The sequence below is a fragment of the Ahaetulla prasina genome, chromosome 1, assembly GCF_028640845.1.
Source record: "Ahaetulla prasina isolate Xishuangbanna chromosome 1, ASM2864084v1, whole genome shotgun sequence".
NCBI lineage: Eukaryota > Metazoa > Chordata > Lepidosauria > Squamata > Colubridae > Ahaetulla > Ahaetulla prasina.
In genome coordinates this window covers 5,903,303-5,930,263 of record NC_080539.1, presented here as the reverse complement: position 1 = coordinate 5,930,263, position 26,961 = coordinate 5,903,303, and the positions used below count along the sequence as shown (strand labels likewise).

General features: G+C 45.9%; 1 protein-coding gene across 1 annotated transcript in view; it reads right to left on the bottom strand.

Moving 5' to 3' along the window:
* LOC131188537 (rabphilin-3A-like) overlaps window positions 1–26,961 on the bottom strand; it is a 289,054-nt gene that overhangs the window by 8,337 nt on the left and 253,756 nt on the right. Inside the window, exons 14-16 of the mRNA XM_058163849.1 lie at window positions 21,449–21,575; window positions 11,413–11,570; window positions 7,257–7,338 (exon numbers count right to left, since the gene is read on the bottom strand). Coding sequence (XP_058019832.1) covers window positions 7,257–7,338; window positions 11,413–11,570; window positions 21,449–21,575 — 367 coding nt within the window. The remainder of the gene's footprint in view (window positions 1–7,256; window positions 7,339–11,412; window positions 11,571–21,448; window positions 21,576–26,961) is intronic.

Here is a 26,961-nt window from a genome sequence, read left to right as displayed (position 1 = left end):
TTATCGGGCCTTCCGGTCCACCGGAAATTGGCAAACGGGCTGTTTCCGGCCTCCGGAGAGCCTCCATACGGGTGGGGAAGGCCGTTTTCGCCCTCCCCAGGCTCCAAGAAAGTCTCTGGAGCCTGTGGGGGGGGGAGGGAAAAAACGGGCCTACCAGGCCCACCGGGGAATCGCATGCCAAAAGCGGTGGGAGCACGAGGAGAATCATGTGTGCATGCACGGAGGGGCGGGGTGCATTGAATTATGGGTGTGGGCACATACGTGTGTGACATTCCCCCCCCCACGCTTCCCCCACTTTTGGCACGCAATGGCAAAAAGGTTAGCCATCACTGCCCTCTATGTTCCAGCCAAAGCCTCCAGGGATGGAACACCCACAACTTCTAGAGGCAAGTTGTCCCACTGATTAATTCTTCTAAATTTTAGGAAATCATTGTGTCTTCCCTTTCTTTTATGGTATCTTATTTCCCCCAAAATAAGACCTCCCCTGATAATAAGCCCAATCGGGCTTTGGAGCGCATGGCAATAAGGCCAAGCGCTTATTTCAGGGTTCCAAAAAATATAAGGCGGGGTCTTATTTTCGGGGAAACACGATAGATGATAGATAGATAGATAGATAGATAGATAGATAGATAGATAGATAGATAGATAGATAGATAGATAGATAGAGGTAGATAGAGGTAGATAGATAGAGATAGATAGATGGAGAGAGAGAGAGAGAGAGAGGTAGATAGATAGATGTAGATAGATGTAGATAGATAGATAGATAGATAGAGATAGGTAGATAGATAGATAGATAGATAGATAGATAGATAGATAGATAGATAGATAGATAGATAGATAGATATAAATAGATAGATAGATAAATAGAGAGAGAGAGAGAGAGAGAGAGAGAGATAAAGATAGGTAGATAGATAGATAGATAGATAGATAGATAGATAGATAGATAGATAGATAGATAGATAGATAGATAGATAGAGGTAGATAGATAGAGATAGAGAGATGTAGAGAGAGAGAGAGAGAGAGGTAGATAGATAGATGTAGATAGATGTAGATAGATAGATAGATAGATAGAAAGAGATAGATAGGTAGATATAAATAGATAGATAGATAGATAGATAGATAGATAGATAGATAGATAGATAGATACCCTGTTTCCCCCAAAATAAGACATCCCCTGATAATAAGCCCAATCGGGCTTTTGAGCACACAGCAATAAGGCCAAGCGCCTTATTGGAGGGTTCCAGAAAATATGACAGGGTCTTATTTTCAGGGAAACACGGGTAATACAAAGGCTAAGTAGTACAGCTAGTCCTCAACTTACAACAGTTCCTTTAGTGACTGATGTTACAACAGCACTGGAAAAAGTGACTTTTGACGTTTTTCACACTGACCATCGCAGCATTCCTTGTGGTCACGTGATCCCCTTTTAGGACCCTCTGACAAGGAAAGTCCATGGGAAAGCCAGATCCACTTAACAACCGTGTTATTAACTTAACAACTGAAGTGATTTACTTATCAACTGGAGCAAGAAAGGTTGCAAAATGGCACACATGCGTGCTGGGCGGCTGCTCTCCCCGTTTCCGGCACACATCCGTCTGCGCACTCCTGTTTCGGCATTTGGTGCCGAAAAGGTTCGTCAATACTGTTCTAGCCTGCTTGGACCCGACCCCCCCCCCCCGTTGTGGTCCATCAGCAGCCTACAGAGCTGGCAACGGAGTCAGACAGCAATGAGGCTGAGGTGAGGCCAGGGCCATCGGGAAGTGAGGTGCAGACTCCAGAGCCTCCAGAAACTGACAGTAGTGAGGCAGAGGAACAAGAGGAGCCTGTTCCTAATGCACGCATGAAAAGAACTGCCAGAAGGCAAGAGCAGCTCAAGCAAAGAGGACGACTCGGGAGTAAGGCCAGGAGATGATTGGCCCCTCCCATAAGGCTTAAAAGACCAGCAACGGCATTTGAGCTTTGCCGGAAAACAACGTTGTTGTTGTTGTTTTAATTATTTTTATTTGTCACAACAGTGACAAATAACTATATAATATATAAGCATATATATTTGCATTTATATCCCGCCCATCTCCGAGCGTCAGTATGTAATATATGTAATAACTATAACATACTGACTTCCGAGCGTCAGTATGTAATAACTATATTAATTGGATATAATGAAAGGAAACAATAGGACAGGAACGGTAGGCACGTTTGTGCTCTTACGTTGTAGCTGCGTCTTCTGCTTCGTCTTCTGCTTCATATACGTCTTTGCTTTTGTGGTTTCTGGACATTTGCCAGGAAGGGCCTTTGGCAGTTTGCCTAATTGGACTGAGGTTTGTGAGATAACGGAGGAATTTGTGTTGGGAGGCATTTGTTTTACTTTGAGTTGAACAACGCTGGGCATGAAGTAATTCCCAGCTATTCGAATAAAGTTTGTTTTTCCACGGACTAAGTTTATTACTACCTACTTGGGCCTGGGTCACAACACACACACCCCTCACAACCTGACACTTCTGAGGCCTTCACGCTTAACTGTGTCTCCAACGTATGTCCGCAGTTTTTTTTTAAAAACGGAACACCGAACTGTGGGATCTAATCTGTTGCAAATACAACAAATCTAAATACAAATCTAATCTGAGATTTGTTTGAACTCGGCGTGCCTTTTTATAACATTTTCCAGTTTGCCGATGTGATAGCAACGCCAGGTTGCCTCGCCGACCAGACATCCTTCGCACTGATTTTTATACAGAAATATGTTAATCATCGCTTTCGCGGGTGTTTGTCTTTTCGCAGCTCCTTTTCTTCCCCTCTCTCCCCCCAAATGCACGCTGTTTCAATTAGCAAGTGATGCTGCAAAATTTGGAGATCTGCGTTTCGGAAAATCAGCTTGGCTTCACCTGTGATTGGCTTGAAAGTGTGAAATGAGATTAGCCTGCATTTAAATGTGAATGAAACCAATTTCTTTTCCCCTGGGTTTGAGGTTCTAGATCAACGTTGGCGAACCTTTTGCGTTCTTGCATGCTGGCCCGTGTGCCGGAAGTGGCACGTGAAACCGTCCCGTACCGAATGCGCAGCCTCACCGGCTCCTGTCACGTTCTTGCCCTCAAACACACACCGGCCAGCTGGCCGTCGTGCGCGCAGTGCCGGCAACCCAGGAAATGCAGCGATCCATCGCGCATGCGTGAAATGCCAACCCGGAAGGTCAGGCGCCGGTTTGCGCATGCGCGATGAATCGCCACACTTCCGGGGTCTGCTGGCACCGTGCGCACTACAGCCAGCTGGCTGGCGCATGTTTGAGGGCAAGAATGACGAGGAGCCGGCGAGTCCGCGCATTCAGCACGGGATGGTTTTGCGTGCCACTTCCAGCAAGCATGCCATAGGTTCGCCAACCCTGTTTTAGATGGTACAAAAATTCCAGGCAAAAGTCTGTTCTGTTCCTTTGCAAAATTGATTTTTTTAGAGGGGCTGGATCTGGATTTTAATATTTGTGTCTGAGCTTCAGTTAGGAGCTGTGCCTGGCGTTAAAATGATTTTAAGTTAAAAAGGGAAGGCGCCCAAGAGAATACCTGTGTTCTGAGCCAGTTCTTCAAACACGACAAATCCTCTGAAGTAAACTCAAAAGATTCCTTGTTAGGAACTGCCAGCAAAAAGTTTCTCTCTTATCACAGGCTAATAGGTGTGTCTGGCTGGAAGATGAATAGTTGTCTGCCACATCTCCGCCCCCTGCCTTTTATCCGCAGAGGTAGGGTGGGGCTTCGCCCGTAGCGGTGGCTCTTCCGTCCCAAGGACTGGCCCATAGATTTCCACTGCTCTCCTCTCCTCTGCCTTCTGTGCATCGGCGCGTCAGGCACTGGACCCAGCTCTTCCTCCTCTTCCTCATCAGCCAACTCCAGACCTGGGGTCTATTGACTCTCCATCTGAGGGCTGATGGATGGTCCAGGCTCCACCCCTGTCTCTATCTCTGCCAGTTCCATTCCCTCTTCCCCCTCGGAGCTCTCAGGTTGCCTTGATGCTGGTCCTGACTCCCATGCCGCCTCATATCCAATACACTTTCTTCCTCCTATTTTCCCCTACAACAACAACCCTGTGAGGTGGGTTGGGCTGAGAGACAGCCCAAATCACCCAGACAGCTTTCATGCCTAAGGCTGAACTAGAATTCACCGACTCCTGGTGATTTGCCCAAAGTTCCCCAGCCGGCTTTTACGCCTAAGATGGGAAGTCACTGTTCCCTGTTGTCTAGCCTGCTGCCTTAACCACTAGGCAAACTCTCACTTATCTGGCTGCTGGTCCCAAAACTATCAGCAAAGACACATTGATAAGGCTACCTCCTGATCACGCAATATCTACCAAAAACCCCCACATCTAAGCTCAAAGGACATCAGGAGCCACATTTTAATCCTGAAGCCTTCCTTGATCGGGACTCCTTACGCACGGTCACTCATGCACTCGTCACTTCCCGCCTGGACTACTGCAATGCTCTCTACATGGGGCTCCCCTTGAAGAGCACCAGGAGGCTCCAGCTAGTCCAGAATGCGGCCGCGTGGGTGAGAGAGGGGGCACCGCATTGCTCCCATATAACACCCATCCTGCATGGCCTGCACTGGCTGTCGGTAGCCTTCCAGGTGCAATTCAAGGTGTTGGTTACCACCATTAAAGTGCTCCATGGCTTCGGACCGGGGTATTTGCGAGACCGCCTTCTGCCACCGATTGCCTCCCAACGACCTGTGCGCTCCCACAGAGCGGGCCTCAGGGTGCCGTCGACCAAACAATGTAGGTTGGCGGCCCCCAGGGGGAGGGCCTTCTCTGTGGCGGCACCAGCCCTATGGAACGAGCTGCCTCCGGGGTTACGCCAACTCCCCGACCTCCGGGCTTTCAAACATGAACTGAAGACTTTATTATTTCACTGAGCGGGACTAGCCTAAGACATATTTTAGCGAAATTTTAATGGGTTTTAATCGGTCTTTGACCGTTTTAGTGATTCGGCCACTAAATATTTGCTTTTAATTGTTTTTAATTGTTTTTCCATTGAGGACCTGTATACTGCACGAATCAAGAAGAGGGCCGTGAAAATATTTGCAGATCCCTCGCATCCTGGACATAAACTGTTTCAACTCCTACCCTCAAAAACGACGCTATAGAGCACTGCACACCAGAACAACTAGACACAAGAACAGTTTTTTCCCGAAGGCCATCACTCTGCTAAACAAATAATTCCCTCAACACTGTCAGACTATTTACTGAATCTGCACTACTATTAATCTTCTCATAGTTCCCATCACCCATCTCTTTCCACTTATGACTGTATGACTATAACTTGTTGCTGGCAATCCTTATGATTTACATTGATATATTGACCATCAATTGTGTTGTAAATGTTGTACCTTGATGAACGTATCTTTTCTTTTATGTACACTGAGAGCATCTGCACCAAGACAAATTCCTTGTGTGTCCAATCACACTTGGCCAATAAAAATTCTATTCTATTCTATTCTATTAAATAGTGTTTATTTATTATATTTATATTATATTGGTGTGTGTATTTTAATATTGGCTGTACACCGCCCTGAGTCCTTCGGGAGATGGTGCGGTATAGAAATGTAATTATAAATAAAATAAATAAAAAGCCATCAAGAAGTCTACAAGGTTAATATTTTTTGCCCTGGTGGTCTGGTAGAGCTACAGCCAAAATAACCTGCGGAACGACTTGCCTCCAGAATTTGTGGGGTGCTCCAACAGAGGAGGTTTCTAAGAAAAGATTGGAATGCCATTTGTCTGGAATGGGATAAGGCGGTGAGGGCGAACATACGTGTGCCACGGAGGACACACAGAGCCCTCTCTGTCGGCACAGGCGCCGTCGCCAGCTGCTCTTACGGTTTCCAGCACACCAGCCAGTTGGTGTTCGCGGGTGCCGGAGTACCAGAAAACGACCCATTTTGGGATGGTTTTTTGGGCCTTTTTTGGGCTGTTTTCAGGCCTTTTTGGAGGGCTGTTTTTTGGTCCCAAAACAGCCTGAAAAATGGCCTGAAAACAACCCAAAAAAAACAGCCTGAAAATGGCATGCATGCGCCGTCCACTTGGCCTTTGGGTTTCTGGTGCTCCAGCCGCGCACACACACATATATTCACGAGCATGCATGCACATTCCAGTTTGGGCACTTGGTGCCGAAAAGGTTTGCCATCAAACCTTTTGTCTCCTGCTTCAGCAGGGGGTTGGACTAGAAGACCTCCGAGGTCCCTTCGGACATTGTAATTCTGAATAGTTTGAATAATTTCCAGCAGAGAATATACAAGAATCTTCTACAGAGGAATTATTGAGTCTGTCATTTGCACCTCCAGAACTGTCTGGTTCGGTTCTGCAACCCAACAAGAAAAACACAGACTTCAGAGGATCATTAGAACTGCAGAAAAAACAATGGCTACCAACCTGCCTTCCATTGAGGACCTGTATACTGCACAAATCAAGAAGAGGGCCGTGAAAATATTTGCAGATCCCTCACATCCAGGACATAAACTGTTTCAACTCCTACCCTCAAAACGACGCTATAGAGCACTGCACACCAGAACAACTAGACACAAGAACAGTTTTTTCCCGAAGGCCATCACTCTGCTAAACAAAGAATTCCCTCAGCACTGTCAAACTATTTACTGAATCTGCACTACTATTAATCTTCTCATAGTTCCCATCACCAATCCCTTTCCACTTATGACTGTATGACTGTAACTTGTTGCTGGCAATCCTTATGATTTATACTGATATACTGACCATCAATTGTGTTGTAAATGTTGTACCTTGATGAACGTATCTTTTCTTTTATGTACACTGAGAGCATATGCACCAAGACAAATTCCTTGTGTGTCCAATCACACTTGGCCAATAAAAATTCTATTCTATTCTATTCTAAGAATCTTGGATCTTTTAGGGAAGGAGAGAGGAAGGAGAGAAAGGAAATATGGGGAAGCGTGTCATGTACCAACCGTTAAGTCTCAAACTTTACCATTTTAAGACAAGTGGACTTCAGCTCCCAGAATTCCCCAGCCGACAAGCCGGATGGGGAATTCTGGGACTTGGCGCCGACCCGTCTTAAACTGGCCAACAGATTTGCTGCTCTATTTCGGCTCATCGTTTCAGAGAAAAGCTTGCAGAGATATTTAAAGATATTAAAAATATTTGCTGCTCCATCGTGGTTACCATTTCAGAGACAGGCTTACGGTAAGATTCAATCCAGCTTAAACTTCACCCTTTGACACAGAAAAATATCCTGGCAGACGTACCTCATTAAATTCAGGGTTGAGGGTTTTCTTCTTCACGGCCGTCTTATGCTTCGATTTCTTGTCCTCGTCTGGCTTCAAGTAGCTGCAAAGAAAAACATCCAGTTCTGTTATTCAGGGTTCAGATAATAACAGAATAACCGAGTTGGAAGGGACCTTAGAGGTCTTCTAGTCCAACCCCCTGTTCAAACAGGAGACCTTGTACCATTCCAGACAGGTGGCTGTCCAGTCTTTTCTCCAGGGATGAAGCACCTCCAACTTCTGGTGGTGAGCAGTTCCACTGGTTAATGGTCCTCACTGTTAGGAAATTCCTCCTTAGTTCCAGGTTGTTTCTCTCCTTGATTAGTTTCCATCCACTGTTTCTTGTCCTGCCGTTTGGTACTTTGGAAAATGAGTTGTAATTTGAGAACTACCTGAATAATATCTGAGAATCCACTGGATTCTTAGAATCAAGGTCAGAAGCTGTCAAAATTTGACTCATCAGACCGGCCTATTGCCATTAACAGAATAACAGAGTTGGAAGGGACCTTGAAAGGTCTTCTAGTCCAACCCCCTGCTTAAGCAGGAGACCCTACCCAATTCAGACACATGGCTGTCCAGTCTCTTCTTGAAAACCTCCAGTGATGGAGTACCTATTACTTCTGGTGGCAAGCTGCTCCACAGCCTATCTGGGCTGTGGTTCCACCTTGTAGGATAATAGCCACGGTGGTGCAGTGGTTAGAGTGCAGGAATAGAATAGAATAGAATAGAATAGAATAGAATAGAATAGAATAGAATAGAATAGAATGGAATGGAATGGAATAGAATAGGAATAGAAGTAGAAGTAGAAGTAGAAGTAGAAGTAGAATTAGAATTAAAATAGAAGTAGAAGTAGAATAGAATTAGAATAGAATAGAATTAGAATAGATTAGACTAGACTAGACTAGACTAGACTAGAATAGAATAGAATTAGAATAGAATTAGAATAGAATTAGAATGGAATACATTAGAATAGATTAGAATTAGATTAGATTAGATTAGAATAGAATAGAATAGAATAGAATAGAATAGAATAGAATAGAATAGAATAGAATAGAATAGAATTAGAATAGAATTAGAATAAAATTAGAATGGAATACATTAGAATAGATTAGAATTAGATTAGATTAGATTAGATTAGATTAGATTAGATTAGATTAGATTAGATTAGATTAGAATAGAATAGAATAGAATAGAATAGAATAGAATTAGAATTAGAATAGAATTAGACTAGACTAGACTAGGCTAGAATTAGAATAGAATAGAATAGAATAGAATAGAATAGAATAGAATAGAATAGAATAGAATAGAATAGAATTAGAATTAGACTAGACTAGGCTAGAATTAGAATAGAATTAGAATAGAATAGAATAAAATAGAATAGAATAGAATAGAATTAGGCTAGACTAGAATAATAATAATAATAATAATAATAATAATAATAATAATAATAATAATAATAATAATAATAATAATAATCTGCTCGCATAATTCGCTGATACATCACGCAGTCCTAAACGCTTGGGAAATGTTCGACTAGTGATCTGTGATACGAAATCCAGCATAGTTATCTCGTTTGCTGTGTATACTGTCATTTTGTGTAAATAAAATAATAATAATAATAATAATAATAATAATATAATTATTAATTATATTATGTTGTTGGGAAAACAGGAGAGACAAGGATTAAATACGTTATCTGCCTTGAGTTGTTTACAATAATAAAATAAAATAATAAAATAAAGTTAAAATAAAATAAAAATACAATACAATATAAAATAAAATACAATAATAAAAAATAAAATAATAAAATACAAGAAAATAAATAATAAAATAAAATAATAAAATAAAATAATAAAATAAAATAATAAAATAAAATTATAAAATAAAATATAAAATAAAATAAAATATTTGGGATGCTTGGATTCCCAAACTGAAGGCTGGACTAGATAATCTCGAGGGAACCTCCCCACTCTAGAATTCAACAGAATCCCATGCTCTTCCAGGCAAAGGAAAACTGCAGCCTTTAATTGTGGCACCAGAGTAAAGCAATTATTTTCTCTGGAGCTTTTAATTAAACAGAAGGGGCACACTGTTTTATGGCTGTTTTGGCATTTAATCCTATAGATCTCTGCGGCTGTTTTATCGTCTCGCTGCTTTATTACCATATTTTATTTATCTCTTTCCCTTTGTTGTCCCCGCGTGCATGTGCGTGGGGGGGACCTCTGCGTGGGCTAAAAATTATGATCGTGTGGATTGTCTTATAAATCTACCCCGTGCGCTGTAAAGCTTGGAGATTAAAAGTTTTGTGGAATAAATCATGCTCGCCTGGCGCAAAGTGCAGAGCTGAAAAATTGAGGAGAAAACACTTGGATTTTACCCAAGAGAGCAAGGTTGGGATCGCACATCAAACTAAGCCACGTTTAAACCTTGGTTTGTTGAACAAGCAGCAATGCGTTGGATTGACTCAGTGGGCAAAAAGATCCAAGATAGGCCGAGGTTCCCAAAAGTGCTTTTTTTCAAGAGGCAAGTGGATTTTTCTGGTTTTTCTTTGAAGACGTTTCGCTTCTTGTCCAAGAAGCTTCTTCGGTTCTAATAGGATGGTAGGGAATGGAGGGATTTATATTCCTTGCAGACAGCTGGTTATTTGCGTCCCTTTAGAGAGTCGTTGAGGCCACTTGGAGGTTTATCTGTGTCCTCAGGGTCACCCGAGTGGTGCAAATGGGTGTGGAGCCTTCTTGGAACTGTGTTGTAGACTGGAGATAGATGAAGTCGTATCCCTCCCCCTCTGTTGAGAGAGGGCCAGGGGTGGGCTGCTGGGGGTTCGTGGGGGTTTGCAGGGGTCGGGAGAACCTCTAGCTAAGATTCTGTGCAGTTTGGAGAACCCCCAAATCCCACTCCTGGCAGGGCGCGCGTGGAGGCTTGGGGAGGGTGTGTTGTGTCTGCGCCCCCCGAGCCGGGCCCCCTGCCAGAAAGTGACTCGGAAAGTGAGGGGGAAGGGCCATCAGGACTTACCTCGGGAGCACCGGCTTCCCTGGCTCAGGTCCAGGAGCCAGAGGCAGGCCAGGTGGAGGAGATAACGAGGCCTCCGTCCCCTGACTCTTCCCGCCCCCCCAGACCACGCCTCCAGACCCGGCTGATGGCAATCAGGCCTGGCTGGACTCTAGGTTTCGTAGGCAGGAGAGGCGGGAACAACAGAACCAGGGGTGGGGCAGGCCTAGGAAGTGCTGAGTCACGGAGCCACACCCCACAGAGTATATAAGCAGTCCTGGCTGCTCTTCTGCTCCGTGACGAGCAAAAATTGAGCTGAACTCTTTGACTCGGAGAAGTGAGCTAAACATTCGGCCTGGACTGCTGACTTCCTGGTTGCCTGGCAACATCAAGATAAAAGGGAGACTTTGGCAGGCAGCTGCAGATTCCCTGCCAGGAGTGATATCAGCCGTGAACTCAATTACTGGCTCGTTTAGCCAGCTCGCATGGCTGAGGCCAGGAGAGGACGGAACAGGGTGAAAAATGGGCCTACCAGCCATTTCCAGCCCTCAGAGGGCCTCCAGAGCTTGAGGAGGCTGTTTTCACCCTCCCGGAGGCTCAAGGAAAGCCTCCGGAGCCCGGAGGGGGCAAAATGCCCCCCCGCCATGGTGCAGGAGGCCGACTAGGGCACGCCCACCATGGCTACGCCCACCCAACAACCGGCCGAGAACCCCTTGCTAAAATTTTTGAAACCCACCCCTGGAGAGGGCTGTTCAATTTTGACGATGGCCTCTTTTGACCCCTCTTTCAAACCAGCGGTCCTCTCTGTCCAAAATGTGGACTTTGCTGTCTTCAAAGGAGTGGCCTTTGTCTTTTAAATGCAGATGGGCTGCTGAATCTTGTCCCGATGGGCTTTGTTCTCCTATGTTGCGCCATGGGTTTGTGAAGTGGCTGTTTTGTTTGCCCAATGTACAGAACTGCACATGGCTCACTGCATTGTACTGACCCGCTGTCTGCAAGGAGTATAAATGGTTCCAACTCCCAGAATTCCCCCAACCAGCATGTGGGCTTCAAGTGGGAATTGTCTGGCTGAGGAATTCTGGGAGTTGAAGTCCACACGTATTAAAGGGCTCAAGTTTGGAGACCCCTGCTTTAAACCACGCTCACTTACGTTTTCACGTAGGGATCGGAGTAACCGTTGGCGTCCATGGCGGCCAAGTGAGCGCAGCGGACGATGCCGACCAGCAGGCCCTGTTTCTGAGAACTGTACTTCAAGGAAACAAGGATCCGGCCACGTTCCTCCAGTGACTTGTCTTCCATTTTGTCCATCTGCGAACAGAGAAGGAGACGAAACGGCTCAGCCCCAAATTTCTACCTGGAAGCCCAACATCCAGGAACAGACGACCTCTCAAGAGCAAACCATGATATAAAAAAGATGTTGAGACTTTAGAAAGAGTTGCAAAGAAGAGCAGCAAAGATGATTAAGGGCCCGGAGGCTAAAATATATTAAGAACGGTTGCAGGAATTGGGTATGTCTAGTTTGATGAAAAGGAGGACTAGGAGTAATCTGCTAACAGTGTTCCGATAGCTAAGAGGTTGTCCTATTCTATTCTATTCTATTCTATTCTATTCTATTCTATTCTATTCTATTCTATTCTATTCTATTCTATTCTATTCTGTTCTATTCCATTCCCATTCCATTCTTCTGTTGTGTTCTGTTCTATTCCATTCCATTCCATTCCATTCCATTCCATTCTTCTGTTATGTTCTGTCTGTTCTGTTCTAGTCTAGTCTAGTCTAGTCTAGTCTACTCCATTCCGTTCCATTCTTCTATTCTATTCTATTCTATTCTATTCTATTCTATTCTATTCTATTCTACTCTACTCTACTCTACTCTACTCTATTCTTTTTTCTTTTCCTTTTCCATTCCGTTCCATTCTTGTGTTGTGTTGTGTTGTGTTGTGTTGTGTTGTGTTGTGTTGTGTTCTATTCTATTCTATTCTATTCTATTCACTAGTGGAGGCACCGCAGGCCAGTCCTTTGCTGTTTCCAGGACGGCCCCATGAGCCAGATTTAAGCACCCCATGGGCAAGATCTGGCTCCCGGGCCTTGAGTTTCACACCCCCGCCTTAGACCAAACTTTGCTGTAAGGCAAAGCAATTAGAATAGAATAGAATAGAATAGAATAGAATAGAATAGAATAGAATAGAATAGAATAGAATAGAATAGAACAAGGGAATGGAATAAATGAAATAGAATAAGAAATCAGAATAGAACAAAAAAGAATGGAATGGAATGGAATATGGAATGGAATGGAATGGAATGAAATGGAATAGAATAGAATAGAATAGAATAGAATAGAATAGAATAGAATAGAATAGAATAGAATAGAATTAAGAAATCAGAACAGAATAGAACAAGAAAGAATGGAATGGAGCGGAGCGGAGCGGAACGAAACGGAACAGAACAGAACAGAATAAAATAAAAGGCATTGGAAGGGACTTGGAGGTCTTCTAGTCCAACCCCCTGCTTAGGCAGGAAACCCTACACTACTTCAGACAAATGGTTGTCCAATCTCTTCTTAAAAACTTCCAGTGTTGGAGCATTTACAAATTCTGGTGGCAAGCTGTTCCACTGATTAATTGTTGTAATTGTCAGGAAATTTCTCCTAGAGTTCTAAATCGCTTCTCTCATTGATTAGTTTCCATCCGTTGCTTTTTATCCTGCCTTCAAGCCAAGGCGCTTTGGAGATTAGATGACTTCTAGGGCCACATCCAACTCTTAACGGCTCCCTCTGAGCTCAAACATTCGGGTCTGGCCTATCTTAGAAGGTATATCGTCCCAAGAAAAACCCTCTTTTGTTTCCCCCACATGGAAGCCAGAATCTTTCTCCTCGTATCTGTTTCTGTGGTGTCTTCTTAGCCCTACTCATCCTCCCCTCCTCAATCAGTTGTCGCTGACAGATTTAATCTGCTCGCGGAAATAACAACGCACTCGTCCCCAGGAAATCGGAGCTGAACACCTGTTTAAAGGGACGTCGGATCCAATTAGGCTCCTGCCCGCAGGGGCTCGTAACGAATAAGATGCAACGGTATGTGGGAATGACATTGCAAATCCGAGCGCGGCAGTGGGAGGGACAGGGACTGCATACAGAACAGTCAGGTAAAAGAGGAGGTGTGGCTTGCAGTCGTGGCCAAAATCTTGGAAACCTTTTGGGAAAAGTGTATTTTTTGAGGTTTGATGGCTAATAACGCCACTTTTTTTTTTTTTTTGGAGTTTCAAGAGAATCCTATTCCACTGCTGGAATGACCTGGGAATAGCCCAGACCTTCACCCCAATGAAAATCTAGGGAGCCGACTCAAGAAACATGTTAGCGACCCAGCAATAAAACCCAGTTAATAGAAGCCAACTTTCAATCTTGGTTTCACATGATAACAGCTGCAGAACTCAAAGACTTGGTTCGCTCCATGGGAAGACGTTGTCAGGCCCTGTTGGCCGTTACCCAACTAAGGATTAACTGACATGGTGATCATTTTTGTATATCTCGTTTTTTTTTCTACTTGTTTCACTTTTCATCTTTATACTGTAACTGCTGTTCTAATAGCAAACCCTTCATGAAAGTTATTGCATAACTCTCCTACCCTCAAAACGATGCTATAGAGCCCTGCACACCAGAACAACTAGACACAAGAACAGTTTTTCCCCGAATGTCATCACTCTGCTAAACAAATAATTTCCTCAACACTGTCAGACTAGTTACTAAGTCTGCATTACTATTAATCTTCTCATTGTTCCCATCACCCATCTCCTTCCACTTATGACTGGATGACTGTAACTTTTAAATCCTTAAGATTTATATTGATATCGTTTCCTGATTGCTTATTTGTACCCTATGATTATCATTAAGTGTTGTACCTTATGATTCTATTCTGAACGTATCTTTTATTTTATGTACATCGAGACCATATGCACCAAGACAAATTCCTTGTGTGTCAAATCACACTTGGCCAATAAAGAATTCTATTCTATTCTATTCTATTCTATTCACGGATCCGCTGTTAGATCCTTTGCAATTTGCATACCGAGCAAATAGATCAACAGATGATGCTGTTAATATGGCTCTGCACTACATCCTACAACATCTTGAGTCTCCAAAGACCTATGCAAGGGTCCTTTTTGTAGACTTTAGTTCAGCATTCAATACCATCATTCCAGACATTCTTTTAACTAAGCTAAACCAGCTACAGGTACCGGAACAGACTTGTAAGTGGATCACAAGCTTCCTAACAAACAGGAAGTAGCAGGTGAAGCTAAGCAAGATCACATCAAATACCTGCACAATTAGCACAGGGGCCCCCCAAGGCTGTGTGGTCTCTCCACTTCTCTTCTCTCTGTATACCAATGACTGCATCTCCAACGATCCATCTGTCAAGCTACTGAAGTTCACAGTTGACACAACAGTGATTGGTCTCATTCGAGACAATGACGAATCCGCATATAGACGAGAGGTCAAACGACTAGCCTTGTGGTGCAACCAAAACAATCTGGAACTGAACACACTCAAAACCGTAGAAATGGTGGTAGACTTTAGGAGAAACCCTTCCATACTTCCACCTCTCACAATACTAGACAACACAGTATCAACAGTAGAAACCTTTAAATTTCTAGGTTCTATCATATCGCAAGATCTAAAATGGACAGCTAACATCAAAAAATCATCAAAAAAGGACAACAAAGAATGTTCTTTCTGCGCCAACTCAGTAAGCTCAACTGCCCAAGGAGCTGCTGATTCAGTTCTACAGAGGAATTATTGAGTCTGTCATTTGCACCTCTATAACTGTCTGGTTCGGTTCTGCAACCCAACAAGAAAAACACAGACTTCAGAGGATAATTAGAACTGCAGAAAAAATAATTGCTACCAACCTGCCTTCCATTGAGGACCTGTATACTGCACGAATCAAGAAGAGGGCCGTGAAAATATTTACAGACCCCTCACATCCTGGACACAAACTGTTTCAACTCCTACCCTCAAAACGATGCTATAGAGCACTGCACACCAGAACAACTAGACACAAGAATAGTTTTTTTCCTGAACGCCATTACTCTGCTAAACAAATAATTTCCTCAACACTGTCAAACTATTTACTAAAGCTGCACTACTATTAATCTTCTCATTGTTCCCATCACCAATCTCTTTCCACTTATGACTGTATGACTGTAACTTTGTTGCTGGCAATCCTTATGATTTATATTGATATATTGACCATCATTTGTGTTGTAAATGTTGTACCTTGATGAAGGTATCTTTTCTTTTATGTACACTGAGAGCATATGCACCAAGACAAATTCCTTGTGTGTCCAATCACACTTGGCCAATAAAAAATTCTATTCTATTCTATTCTATTCTATTCTATTCTATTCTATTCTTGATTAAATTATCTGTCCATTGATATATAATTTTATGGCACTACTCCAAAAAAAAAAAAAAGTGGTTAGCTAGTTTTAGAAAATACACTTTTCCAAAAAGGTTCCCCCGATTTTGGCCACTACTGTATATAATAGGGAAAGGGAAAGAATCTCAAAAAGAATTGTCCCTATAATTTATCAGGCTGTCAAAAAAAAGACGGTGGGAGATTTGTATTTTCAGACCTGCGAGAATCTATTCACGTAGTTTTACAATAAAGTAGTTCCGAAAAAGCTCCACACCCATTTTCACTCTTTTTGTGACCTTGTAGGCAGAGATAAACCTCCAAGTGGCCTCAACGGCTCTCAGAAAGAATACTAATGACCGGAGGACTGCGAAATAATATAGAATCTTCCATTCAGTCAGAATGAAAGACGCTGTTGTGGCCCACCGGCAGCCAGCGGATGTTGTGTTCCACCCCCCACTCCGATGAACGAGTCAAGGAAGTCCGTAACAAACTTGGCAACGAAGCCTCTGCAGCTTGCCAAGTTTCTTCGAGGTTTATCAGGGCAGGCAGGAGTCCAAGTTGTGACTTCAGCGATAGGGTCCGGTATCAGCAAACTCGATAAGACTTTGCTTGACTCAAGGTTGGAATGCCAAAAGCAGGTCCTTTATATAGGCTGTGGCTCCATGACTCAGCATTTATCCAGGCCTGCCCCTCCCTTCCTTCTGCTGGCATCGCCTCTCAGATCTCCGGAAGCGAGGATCCTCCCACTTTATTTATTTATTTATTTATTTATTTATTATTTAAATTTGTATACCGCCCTTCTCCTGAAGGACTCAGGGCGGTTCACAGCCAGATAAAATAAACAATAATATTGCAATATAAATACTATTAAAATACAATTAAAAAACTTATTCAATTGGCCGAGATTAAAAATTTAGAATAAATGATAAAAACCCATTAAAAAACCCACAAATTTAAAACTAATCCTAATCCAGTCCTGCGCAGATAAATAAGTGTGTTTTAAGCTCGCGTCGGAAGGTTCGGAGGTCCGGCAGTTGACAAAGTCCTGGGGAGTTCGCCCAGAGGGCGGAGCCCCACAGAGAAGGCCTTTCCTCTGGGCGCCGCCAGACGACACTGTCTCGCTGACGGCACCCTGAGGAGTCCCTCTGTGAGAGCGCACGGGTCAGTGAGAGGTATTCGTAGCAGTAGGCGGTCCCAGAATAGCCCGGCCCTATGCCATGGAGCGCTTTGAAGACGTTCACCAAAACCTTGAAGCGCACCCGGAAAGCCACAGGTAGCCAGTGCAGTCTGCGCAGGATAGGTGTCACACGGAGCCGCGAGGCTCCTCTACCACCCGCGCAGCCGCATTCTGGACTAACTGAAGTCTCCGGATGCCCCTCAAGGGGAGCCCCATGTAGAGAGCATTGCAGTAATCCAGATGAGACGTCACGAGGACGTGAGTGACTGTGCACAAGGCATCCCGGTCAGAAAGGCGAACTGGCGCACCAGGCGAACCTGGTGGAAAGCTCTCCTGGAGACGGCCGCCAGGTGGTCTTCAAAAGACAGCCGTTCATCCAGGAGAACGCCCAGATTGCGCACCCTCTCCATCGGGGCCAGTGACTCGCCCCCAACAGTCAGCCGAGGACTCAGCTGACTGTACCGGGATGCCGGCATCCACAGCCACTCTGTCTTGGAAGGATTGAGCTTGAGCCTGTTTCTCCCCATCCAGACCCGTACGGCTTCCAAACACCGGGACAGCACTTCGATGGCTTCATTGGGGTGGCCCGGTGTGGAAAAGTACAGCTGGGTGTCATCAGCATACAGCTGGTACCTCACACCGAAGCCACTGATGATCTCACCCAGCGGCTTCATATAGATGTTGAACAGAAGGGGCGAGAGAATCGACCCCTGCGGCACCCCACAAGTGAGGTGCCTCGGGGCCGACCTCTGCCCCCCCGTCAACAACTTTGAATTATCTTCAGCTGGATCTGCTGTCTGGGAAAGGGAGGGGTCAGAAGGAGTAGGCCCGAGCAATTCCAATACCTGGCTGGCTTCCTGCTCTGACGGCTGAGCCAAAGGAACACACGCTGTATGAGTGAGATTTATCGGGCTACTCCTTTCACTCCTGGAATCGTCTCCGGGCATGGGGCCAGGGCTGGGGGCTGGAGTCATGACAGGCCATTCATCTTCATTATCAGACTCGGAGTCTGATAACAGGCCCGGTTGGAGATGGGAGGGGCCCGGCTGAGGAGAGGAGGGAGGACAAGTCACAACAGCAGAGCTGACAGCAGTGTCCGACAGTGAGGAGGTTGGGGAGGAACATGGGCCAGTCCTGGGGGCTGGGGAAAGCTCAGATGAAGGCTCTGCATCGGAGGCAGAGAGGGAGCTAGATAGCAGTGAGGGAGAAGAACAGCTGGAGCCTGTTCCCAGTGTGCACATACGCAGAGCTGCCAGAAGACAAGAACAACTAAGAAAGCAGGGTCGACTCAGGAGTAAAGCCACACCTTGGAATGTGATTGGCCCAGTGGTGGGTTGCCCCTGGTTCAGACCGGTTCTATAGTATCGAAAGTAAAACCGGCAGGAGGCTCCGCCCACCGATCCGGATGTCGTCATAGGTGATCTGCGCACACGCAGAAGCTCAGGACACACACTCTCTTCGCTCGTGCACTTGCACGATCCCATTGCAAACCGGTAGTAAAGGTAAGTAGAACCCACCCCTGGATTGGCCCCTCCCACAGGAAACAAAAGAGCAGTGAACAGAGAGTGGGCTTTTGCAGGAAACGATTCGTTCGTTCCATGACTCTGAGAGACTCTGTGCCAAGTTTTGCCTTGTACTGCGTTTGGGAACTAGTTACCTGGCAGCTTTCCAGGCGAGATAAAGTCTGTGTTGATAAATATTCCTTTGGAAAACTGTCTGGACAGGTCTTGCTGACTGTGAATGAAAGGAATTCACAGTCGTGTAAATCAAAGAGGTTTTGCCAGGACCAAGACTCTGCTTCCTGCTTTTTAAGGGAGCTGTTGTGGTCCGCCAGCTGCCTGTGGAGCTGGCAACGGAGTCGGACAGTGATGAGGCTGGGGAAGGCCCAGATGAGGGCTCTGCGTCAGAGGCGGAGGTGGGACCAGGGCCATCGGGAAGTGAGGTGCGGACTCCAGAGCCTCCAGAAACTGATAGTAGTGAGGCAGAGGAACAGGAGGAGCCTGTTCCTAATACACGCATGAGAAGAGCTGCCAAGGCAAGAGCAGCTCAAGCAAAGAGGACAACTCAGGAGTAGAGCCAAGAGATGATTGGCCCCTCCCATAAGGCTTAAAAGACCAGCAACGGCATTTGGGTTCTTTGCTGAAAAACAATGTTGATAGCTTCGTCTTCTTGCATTTATTTTTGTATCGGTGTCTTCTGAACGTTTGCCAAAAAAGGCCTCCGGCAGTTTGCCTAATTAGACCAAGGTTTGCAATAGGATTGAGGAATTTGTGTTGGGAGGAATTTGTTTTAATTTGAGTTGAATTACGCTGGGAATGAAGTAATTTTCAGCTGTTTGAATAATTTTTTTTTTTTTTCACGGGCTGAGTTTCCTACTACCTACTGGGGCCTGGGTCACAAGAGGAGCCTAGGTCCGAACAGAAGCTGCCAAGGGCCACTGCGACCGTCATAAATGTGAGTCAGCTGCCAAGCTTCTGATTTTGATTATGTGACCACAGGGATCCTGCAAACAGCCGATAAGTGTGAAAAACCAGTCTTAAGTCAGTTCTTTGAGTGCTATTGTACCTTCAAATGGTCATTAAACAAACTGTTGTAAGTCGAGAACTACCTGTAAGACAACAATCAGGATTCTTGGTAACGTCTTTTCCCACTTAAGAGATTTTATTCAAAAGAGGGGGAAAAAAGTCATTTTCTTCTTTCATTTTTACTTTATTCTCAGGAAAAGGGAGAAGGCACAGCTGTCAGGGGGGAAAAAAACCCCAGTGAGAGTAATTAGTAGCTCGGCTGGGAAGCAGGGTTCTGGACTTTAGTGCGAAAGTAAATCAGAAATCACTTCGACTGAATTTCAGCCTGTTGAGGATAGACTTAAAAGCAGAGGTGTGTTGTGACCCAGGTTCCTGGACCCGGACTCCTGGACTCGGATGATTCAGAAAGTGAGGGAGAAGACCTGGCAAGCCCTGCTTCTCTTGGGCCCTCTCCTTCCCTGGCACCCACTCAAAGGGAGGAGGAGGGGCCGGCAAGGCCTGATTCTCTCGAGCCTTCTTCTGATTTGGCAACGCCCCAAGAACAGTTTTGGAGTGATGCAAGACTGCGCAGACGTGACCGGCGCGCGCAGCAGAAGAAGCGTTGGGATAAAGCCAAGGAATGATGGTCATGCAGTGACATCTGCAGAGACTATAAATAGGAGGCGGGACTTCCTGGTTTTTTGTCTTGGACAAAGCAATGAATTTGCGCGGGCAAACTGTATCAATGGAGGGAAGAATATATTCGTGAGTAATTCTGGCCTTATCTATAATTTCCTAGTTATCTCCAGAGACTTGGCAGGCCCGTGGGTAGACGTGGCCAGGACTTTGTTGGAAGTATTGGGGGAAGGAAACAGAACAGGTGTCTCTGCCCAGGGACTTTGCGGATGAAATGGGGGTTTTGTAGAAGTGTCCTGCTTAATTTGAATTTTTTTGGGGGGGGAATGGGGGGGCAGAAGAGGCGCCTGGATCAAGGCAAGAAGACACTCATCCTTCCAGCCATCAGCCTGAGCTGAGAGAAAATGCAATCTTCTTATCTTCTTAAGTCCCATCTCTGCCTCCCACACATTTCTCTTTGTCCTGGAATTGCTCATCAAAAACTCTTTGAGCGGTTTCCCAAGATTTCATTTTATTTTGTTTCATCTCACCTTTTTTTTCCTCTTTCTTTCTTTCTTTCTTTCTCTCTCTCTCTTTCTTTCTTCCTTCCTTCCTTTCTCTTTCTCCTTCCTTCCTTCCCTCCCTCCCTTCTTTTTCCTTCTCTCCTTCCTTCTTTCCTTCCTTCCTTCCTTCCTTTCTCTCTCTTCCTCCTTCCTTCCTTCCCTCCCTCCCTTCTTTTCCCTTTTCTCCTTCCTTCCTTTCTTTCTTCTTCCCCACCTCTTGCTTTCTCCCTCCTTCCTTCCCTCCCTCCCACTTTTCCCTTCTTTCCTTCCTTCCTCTTTCCTTGCTTTCTCTCTCTTCCTCCTTCCTTCTTTCCCTTGCTCCCTTCTCTTCCTTCTCACCTTCCTTCCTTTTTCTACTACCTCACCTCTTGCTTTCTCCCTCCTTCCTTCCCTCCCTCCCACTTTTCCCTTCTTTCGTTCCTTGCTTTCTCTCTCTCTTCCTCCTTCCTTTCTTCCCTTGCTCCCTTCTTTTTCCTTCTCTTCCTTCTCACCTTCCTTCCTTTTCTACTACCTCACCTCTTGCTTTCTCCTCCTTCCTTCCTCCCTCCCACTTTTCCTTCTCCTTCCTTCCTTGCTCTCTCTCTTCCTCCTTCCTTTCTTCCCTTGCTCCCTTCTTTTTCCTTCTCTTCCTTCTCACCTTCCTTCCTTTCTTTCTACTATCCCACCTCTTGCTTTCTGCCTCCTTCCTTCCCTCCCTCATTCTTTTCCCTTCTCTCCTTCCTTCCTTCCAACTCTGTTATTCTGCTATCCTTCCTTCCTTCCTTCCCTTTCTCTCCTTCTTTTCATCCTCCCTCCCTCCCCCTTTTTCTTTTCTCTCCTTCCTTCCTTTCCTCCCTCCCTTTTTTACTCTTCTCTCCTTCCTTTCATCCTTCCTTCCCTTTCTCAAATCGCCGCCTGGCATTTTACTGTCACTCACCGGCAGCTGCTTCTCCAGGCAAATGTTGAATTTCTTAGTCTGGTTGGGCTTCAGTTTCTTGAGAGGAATCCTCGTTTCGCCAATGAACTCATTGTGGCGGAATTTGTCTTCGTCGCAAACCGAGATTCTGAAAGGCACCGAAGAGGAGAAGAGAGATGGATGAACAAGGCCATAATTTGCCAGTGGAAAGGCTCAGCAACAGCATCAATTCAGCACAAACTCTTCCTAACTCAGCAGTAGCCACGGCTTACCCTGGATTGCGAAGAAGAGCAGGGATGGGCAATCATTCAAGTTGCAAAGTCAAGAGAAGGATGAGCAAAGGGCTGGACTAGAAGACCTCCAAGGTCCCTGTTATAACCCAGGTGGTCAAGGCAAGGACCCAGGCCTCTACAGCAGAGTTCCCCAACCTTTCTGAGTTCGCAGCCCAGGAGGAGGGGAGACAACATGCACTTCGGTTATTCTGAAATGATAGCACTCTTAGACTGATATACCGCTTCACAGTGCTTTTACAGCCCCTCTCTAATTAGTTTACAGAGTCAGCCTCTTGCCCCCAACAATCTAGGTCCTCATTTTACCCACCTCGGAAGGACAGAAGGCTGAGTCAGCCTTGAGCCGGTCAGGATCAAACTCCTGACTGTGGGCAGAGTCAGCTTGCAATATTGCATTCTAATCACTGTGCCATCATGGCTTCCTTCCTTCCTTCCTTCCCTCCCAATAGCATTTATGTACCGCTTCATAGGCTTTTACAGCCCACTCTAAGCGGTTTACAGAGTCAACCTCTTGCCCCCAACAATCTGGGTCCTCATTTGACCCACCTCAGAAGGTTAGAAAGCTGAATCGGCCTTGAGCCGGTCAGGATCGAACTCCTGACTGTGGGTAGAGTCAGCCTGCAATTTGCATTCTAATCACTGTGCCACCATGGCTTCCGTCCTTCCTTCTCCTTGTTTCACTTCCTCCTCAGTTTCTTTCCTTCCTTCCTTCCTTCCTTCCTTCCTTCCTTCCTTCCTTCCTTCCTTCCTTCCTTCCTTCCTTCCTTCCCTCCCTCCCTCCTTCCTTCCTCCCTTCACAAGCAATAGCACTTAAACTTATATACTACTTCACAGAGCTTTTACAACCCTCTCTAACTGGTTTACAGAGTCAGCATATTGCCCCCAACAATCTGGATCCTCATTTTACCAAACTTGGAAGCATGGAAGGCTGAATGAACCTTGAGCCGGTCAGAATCGAACTCCTGACTATGAGCAGAGTTAGCTTGCAACACTGCCTTATAGCAACTGTGCCACAATGCCTTCCTTCCTTCCCTTCCCTTCCAATAGCATTTAGACTTATATACCGCTTCACAATGCTTTACAGCCCTCTTGTTGTGTCTTGCCCGCCCTCAGAGCAGCCGGGGCCTTCTTACCTGCTCCCGAACACTGAGGAATGTATGCCTCCCGGCCCAAGTCCTGGCTCCATGCCCACACAAACTGCAGAAGAAGGAGCATCTCCCTGCCCCAGCCCTGACTCCATGCCCAGGCAAACGGAGCAGCTAGACCCTCCCCTCCTCCACAGCAGGTGAGCCTGAGGAGGTTTACTCTAACAACAGCTGATTGGAGTGACCCTCGCATCAGAAGATTGGAGAGGCGGAGGCAACAGAAGGAAGGGAGGGGCAGGCCTTAATGAGTGCTGAGTCATGGAGCCACACCCCATGGCCTATATAAAGGATCTGCTTTCTGGCAGTCTCTGAGTCAGGCAAAGTCGAACTTATCTTGCTGAAGTCACTTTCTGGTCTCCTGCCTGCTCTGAGGACTTTGCTAGGACTTTGGGCAGAGCTGCAGAGGCAAGCCTGATTCGGATTTCCCTGACCCAGCTGTCAGCGGAGGAGTGGGACACGACACCTCTCTAAGCGGTTTACAGTCAACCTATTGCTGCCCCAACAATCTCGGTCCTTATTTTACTGACCTTGGAAGGATGGAAGGCTGAGTCGGCCTCGAGCCAGTCAGGATCGAACCCCTGACTGTGGACAGATTCAGCCTGCAATGCAGGTAGTCCTCGACTTACGGCCACGATTGAGGCCCAAAATGTCGGCTCTTCCTTTCTAAAGTGACTTTTGCCCCGTTTTACGACCTTTCTTGCCACAGTTGGTAAGCGAAACCCAGCCGTTGATAAGCCAGTAATTTGCTTGTTAAGCGAATCCGGCTTCCCCATGGACTTTGCTTGCCAGAAGGTCGCAAAAGGAGATCACGTGACCCCGGGGTAGCTGCAGCCGTCGTCATAAATATGAGTCAGTTGCCAAGCATTTGGCTCTTGATTACACGATCATGGGGATGCCGCAAAGGTCATAACTATGAAAAACGGTCATAAGTCATAACCTTGACTTTGTATCGGAATGGTCAAAAATTTGGCAACTCCAAATCTCAACCAGTAAATGCTCTTTCTTACACATTGGAAAAAAGAATCTGAACACTAAATACAAGCTTGATGGACATTACCTTATAGATGACCCCCACCCCGTCAAAGACCTTGGAATTTTCATATCAAACGATCTAAGTGCCAAAGCCCACTGCAACTACATCGCAAAAAAGCCTTTAAGAGTTGTAAACTTAATCTTGCGTAGCTTCTTCTCCAGAAACATTACACTACTAACCAGAGCATATAAAACATTTACTAGACCAATTCTTGAATACAGCTCACCTGTCTGGAACCCTCACCACATCTCTGACATCAATACAATTGAACATGTCCAGAAATATTTTACAAGAAGAGTTCTCCACTCCTATGATCGCAACAAAATACCTTATGCCACCAGACTTGAAATCCTGGGTTTAGAAAATTTAGAACTCTGCCACCTTCGGCATGACCTGAAGTTTAATGATTCATCTGCTACAATGTCCTTCCTATCGAAGACTACTTCAGCTTCAATCGCAACAGTACACGAGCACACAATAGATTTAAGCTTAATGTGAACCGCTCCAATCTTGATTGCAGAAAATATGACTTCAGTAACAGAGTTGTTAATGCCTGGAATGCACTACCTGACTCTGTGGTCTCTTCCCAAAATCCCCAAAGCTTCAACCAAAGACTATCTACTATTGACCTCACCCCATTCCTAAGAGGTCTTTTAAGGGGCATGCATAAGAGCACCAGCGTGCCTACCGTTCCTGTCCTAATGTTCCCTTTGACTGTATCCCATTCGTATGGTTATTTCATGCTTATACTTATATATACTGTTGTGTTTGACAAAGAAAGAAAGAAAGAAAGAAAGAAAGAAAGAAAGAAAGAAAGAAAGAAAGAAAGAAAGAAAGAAAGAGAAGGAAAGAAAGTAAGTAAGTCGCATTGTTCAGTGCTGCGGTAACATTGAATAGTCACTAAAATGGACCTCTACTGCATTCTAACCACTGCACCACCACGGCTGGGTGGATTATCTTTTACACCAGGGATGTCAAACTGGATTTCTTCTAGGGCCGGGTCAGCACTGTAGTTCTCCTCCACGGGCCAGCTGGAGTGTGGGGTGGAGGTGTCGTCTCCCACTCCTCCTCTGACGGCCGGGTCTGGGAAGTCTGTATCAAGCGTGGCCACGAAGCCTCTGCAGCTTTGCCAAAGTCCTGTCAGAGTTCTCAGGGCAGGCAGGAATCCAAGGTGTGACTTCAGCAAACCAGATGAGACTTTGCTTGACTCAAGGAATGCCAAAAAGCAGATCCTTTATATAGGCCATGGGGTGTGGCTCCATGACTCAGCACTTATCCGGGCTTGCCCCTCCCTTCCTTTTGCTGACGTCGCCTCTCCATTCTCCGGAAGCGGGGATCTGTCCACTGTGTCTTTTCATCCTCCTGCTCAGCTGCCGGCAATTCTAGCTCGTGGCTGGCTTCATGCTCATCATGCTCACCTGCTATAGGAGGGAGGTTTGTTTGCTCAGTCTGTCCGGGCATGGTGCCAGGGCTGGGGGCTGGAGGCATGCTAGGCCATTCTTCTTCACTATCAGTCTCTGGCTGAGATAGCAGGAGATGGGAGGGGCCCAGCTGCGGAGAGGAGGGCGGACGAGGCACAACAGGAGGAGATTGGATGGACACTTCTGGCAGCACCCTGCCAGCCAAAATGGGGCTTGAGAGGGGACACACACGGCTCCCCAATACCCCATTTTGGCCGGCAGAATGCTGCAGGAGGCCATCCAGGCCGAAAACGGGATGCAGGGGCCATGCGTGGACCCTCATGCCCCTGTTGTGACTCCAGCCCCCAAACCTGGCCCCATGCCCGAAAGTGACTCCGAGAGTGAGGGGGAAGGGCTGGTAAGGCTTACCTCGGGAGCACCGATTCCTGTGGCTCGGCTCCAGGAGCCAGAACCAGACCAGTCGGAGGACGTAATGAGGCCGTCATCCTCTGATTCCTCCCTTCCCCAGGCTACGCCTTCAGTAATAATAATCAAGCTTGGATCGACCCGCGCTTCAGAAGATTAGAGAGGCGGCGTCAACAAAGGGAAGGGTGGGGCAGGAGCCCCACCCCACAGGATATATAAGGAGCTTTGGGACCGCTCTCACTCCACGGGAAGTAAAAATTAGCTGAACCGTTTCAAAGAGAGCTGAAAGTCTTACTCTGTGAGTCATTTGTTTGAACTTTGACAGGCAGCTGCGATTTCTCTGCCAGGACTGATAAGAGCCATGAATCCACTGGCTGAAGGCCAGCTCGTTGCTCCGAAGTGGGGAAGGAGACAGAACATCCCCATTTTGGCTGGCAGTGCTGCAGGAGGCTGTCCAGGATGAAAACGGGGCCTGGGGGTAGGGGGGCACACGCAGCCCCGCCCCATGCCTTGTTTTGGCTGCTAGAGGCACCGCGGGCTGGTCCTTTGCTATTTCCAGGCTGGCCCCATGGGCCGGATTTAAGTACTTTGCGGGCTGGATCCAGCCTGAGTTTGACACCCCTGTATTACACCTTCACTGGTAAATCTTGTCTGAATCAGGAGTGAAATGCTCCTGGTTTGGACCGGATTGCCCAATCCGGTAGCAATGGTGGCAGGTGGTTTGGAGAACTGGTAGCAAACATCCCTGCCCCCCACCATGCCCAGCTGAGCTGCGCAATCATCTTTGGCTGAAAAAATGCTTTTAAAAGTTAAAAAAAAAGCCTCTGATGATCGCGCGGCTCAGCTGGGATCGTCAGAGCCTTTTAAAAGCATTTTTTCTACAACCTCTTTGACCGAAGAGGTCGTAAAAAATGTGTTTAAAAGGTTCTAGCGATCTCAGCTGAGTTGCCTGATCGCCAGAGCCTTTTAAAAGCATTTTTTTCCAACCTATTTAGCTGAAGAGGTTGTAGAAAAAAAATGCTCTTAAAAGGCTCCTCTGACGATCCCAACTGAGTTGCCTGATCAGAGCCTTTTTTTTTCTTTTAAAGGCAAAAAAAATGCTTTTAAAAGAAAACAAAAGCCTCTGATGATCAGGCAACTCAGCTGGGATCATCAGAGGAGCCTTTTAAAAGCATTTTTTCTACAACCTGTTCGGCCTTTTCTACCCCCACCACCAAGCCACGCCCACAGAACCGGTAGT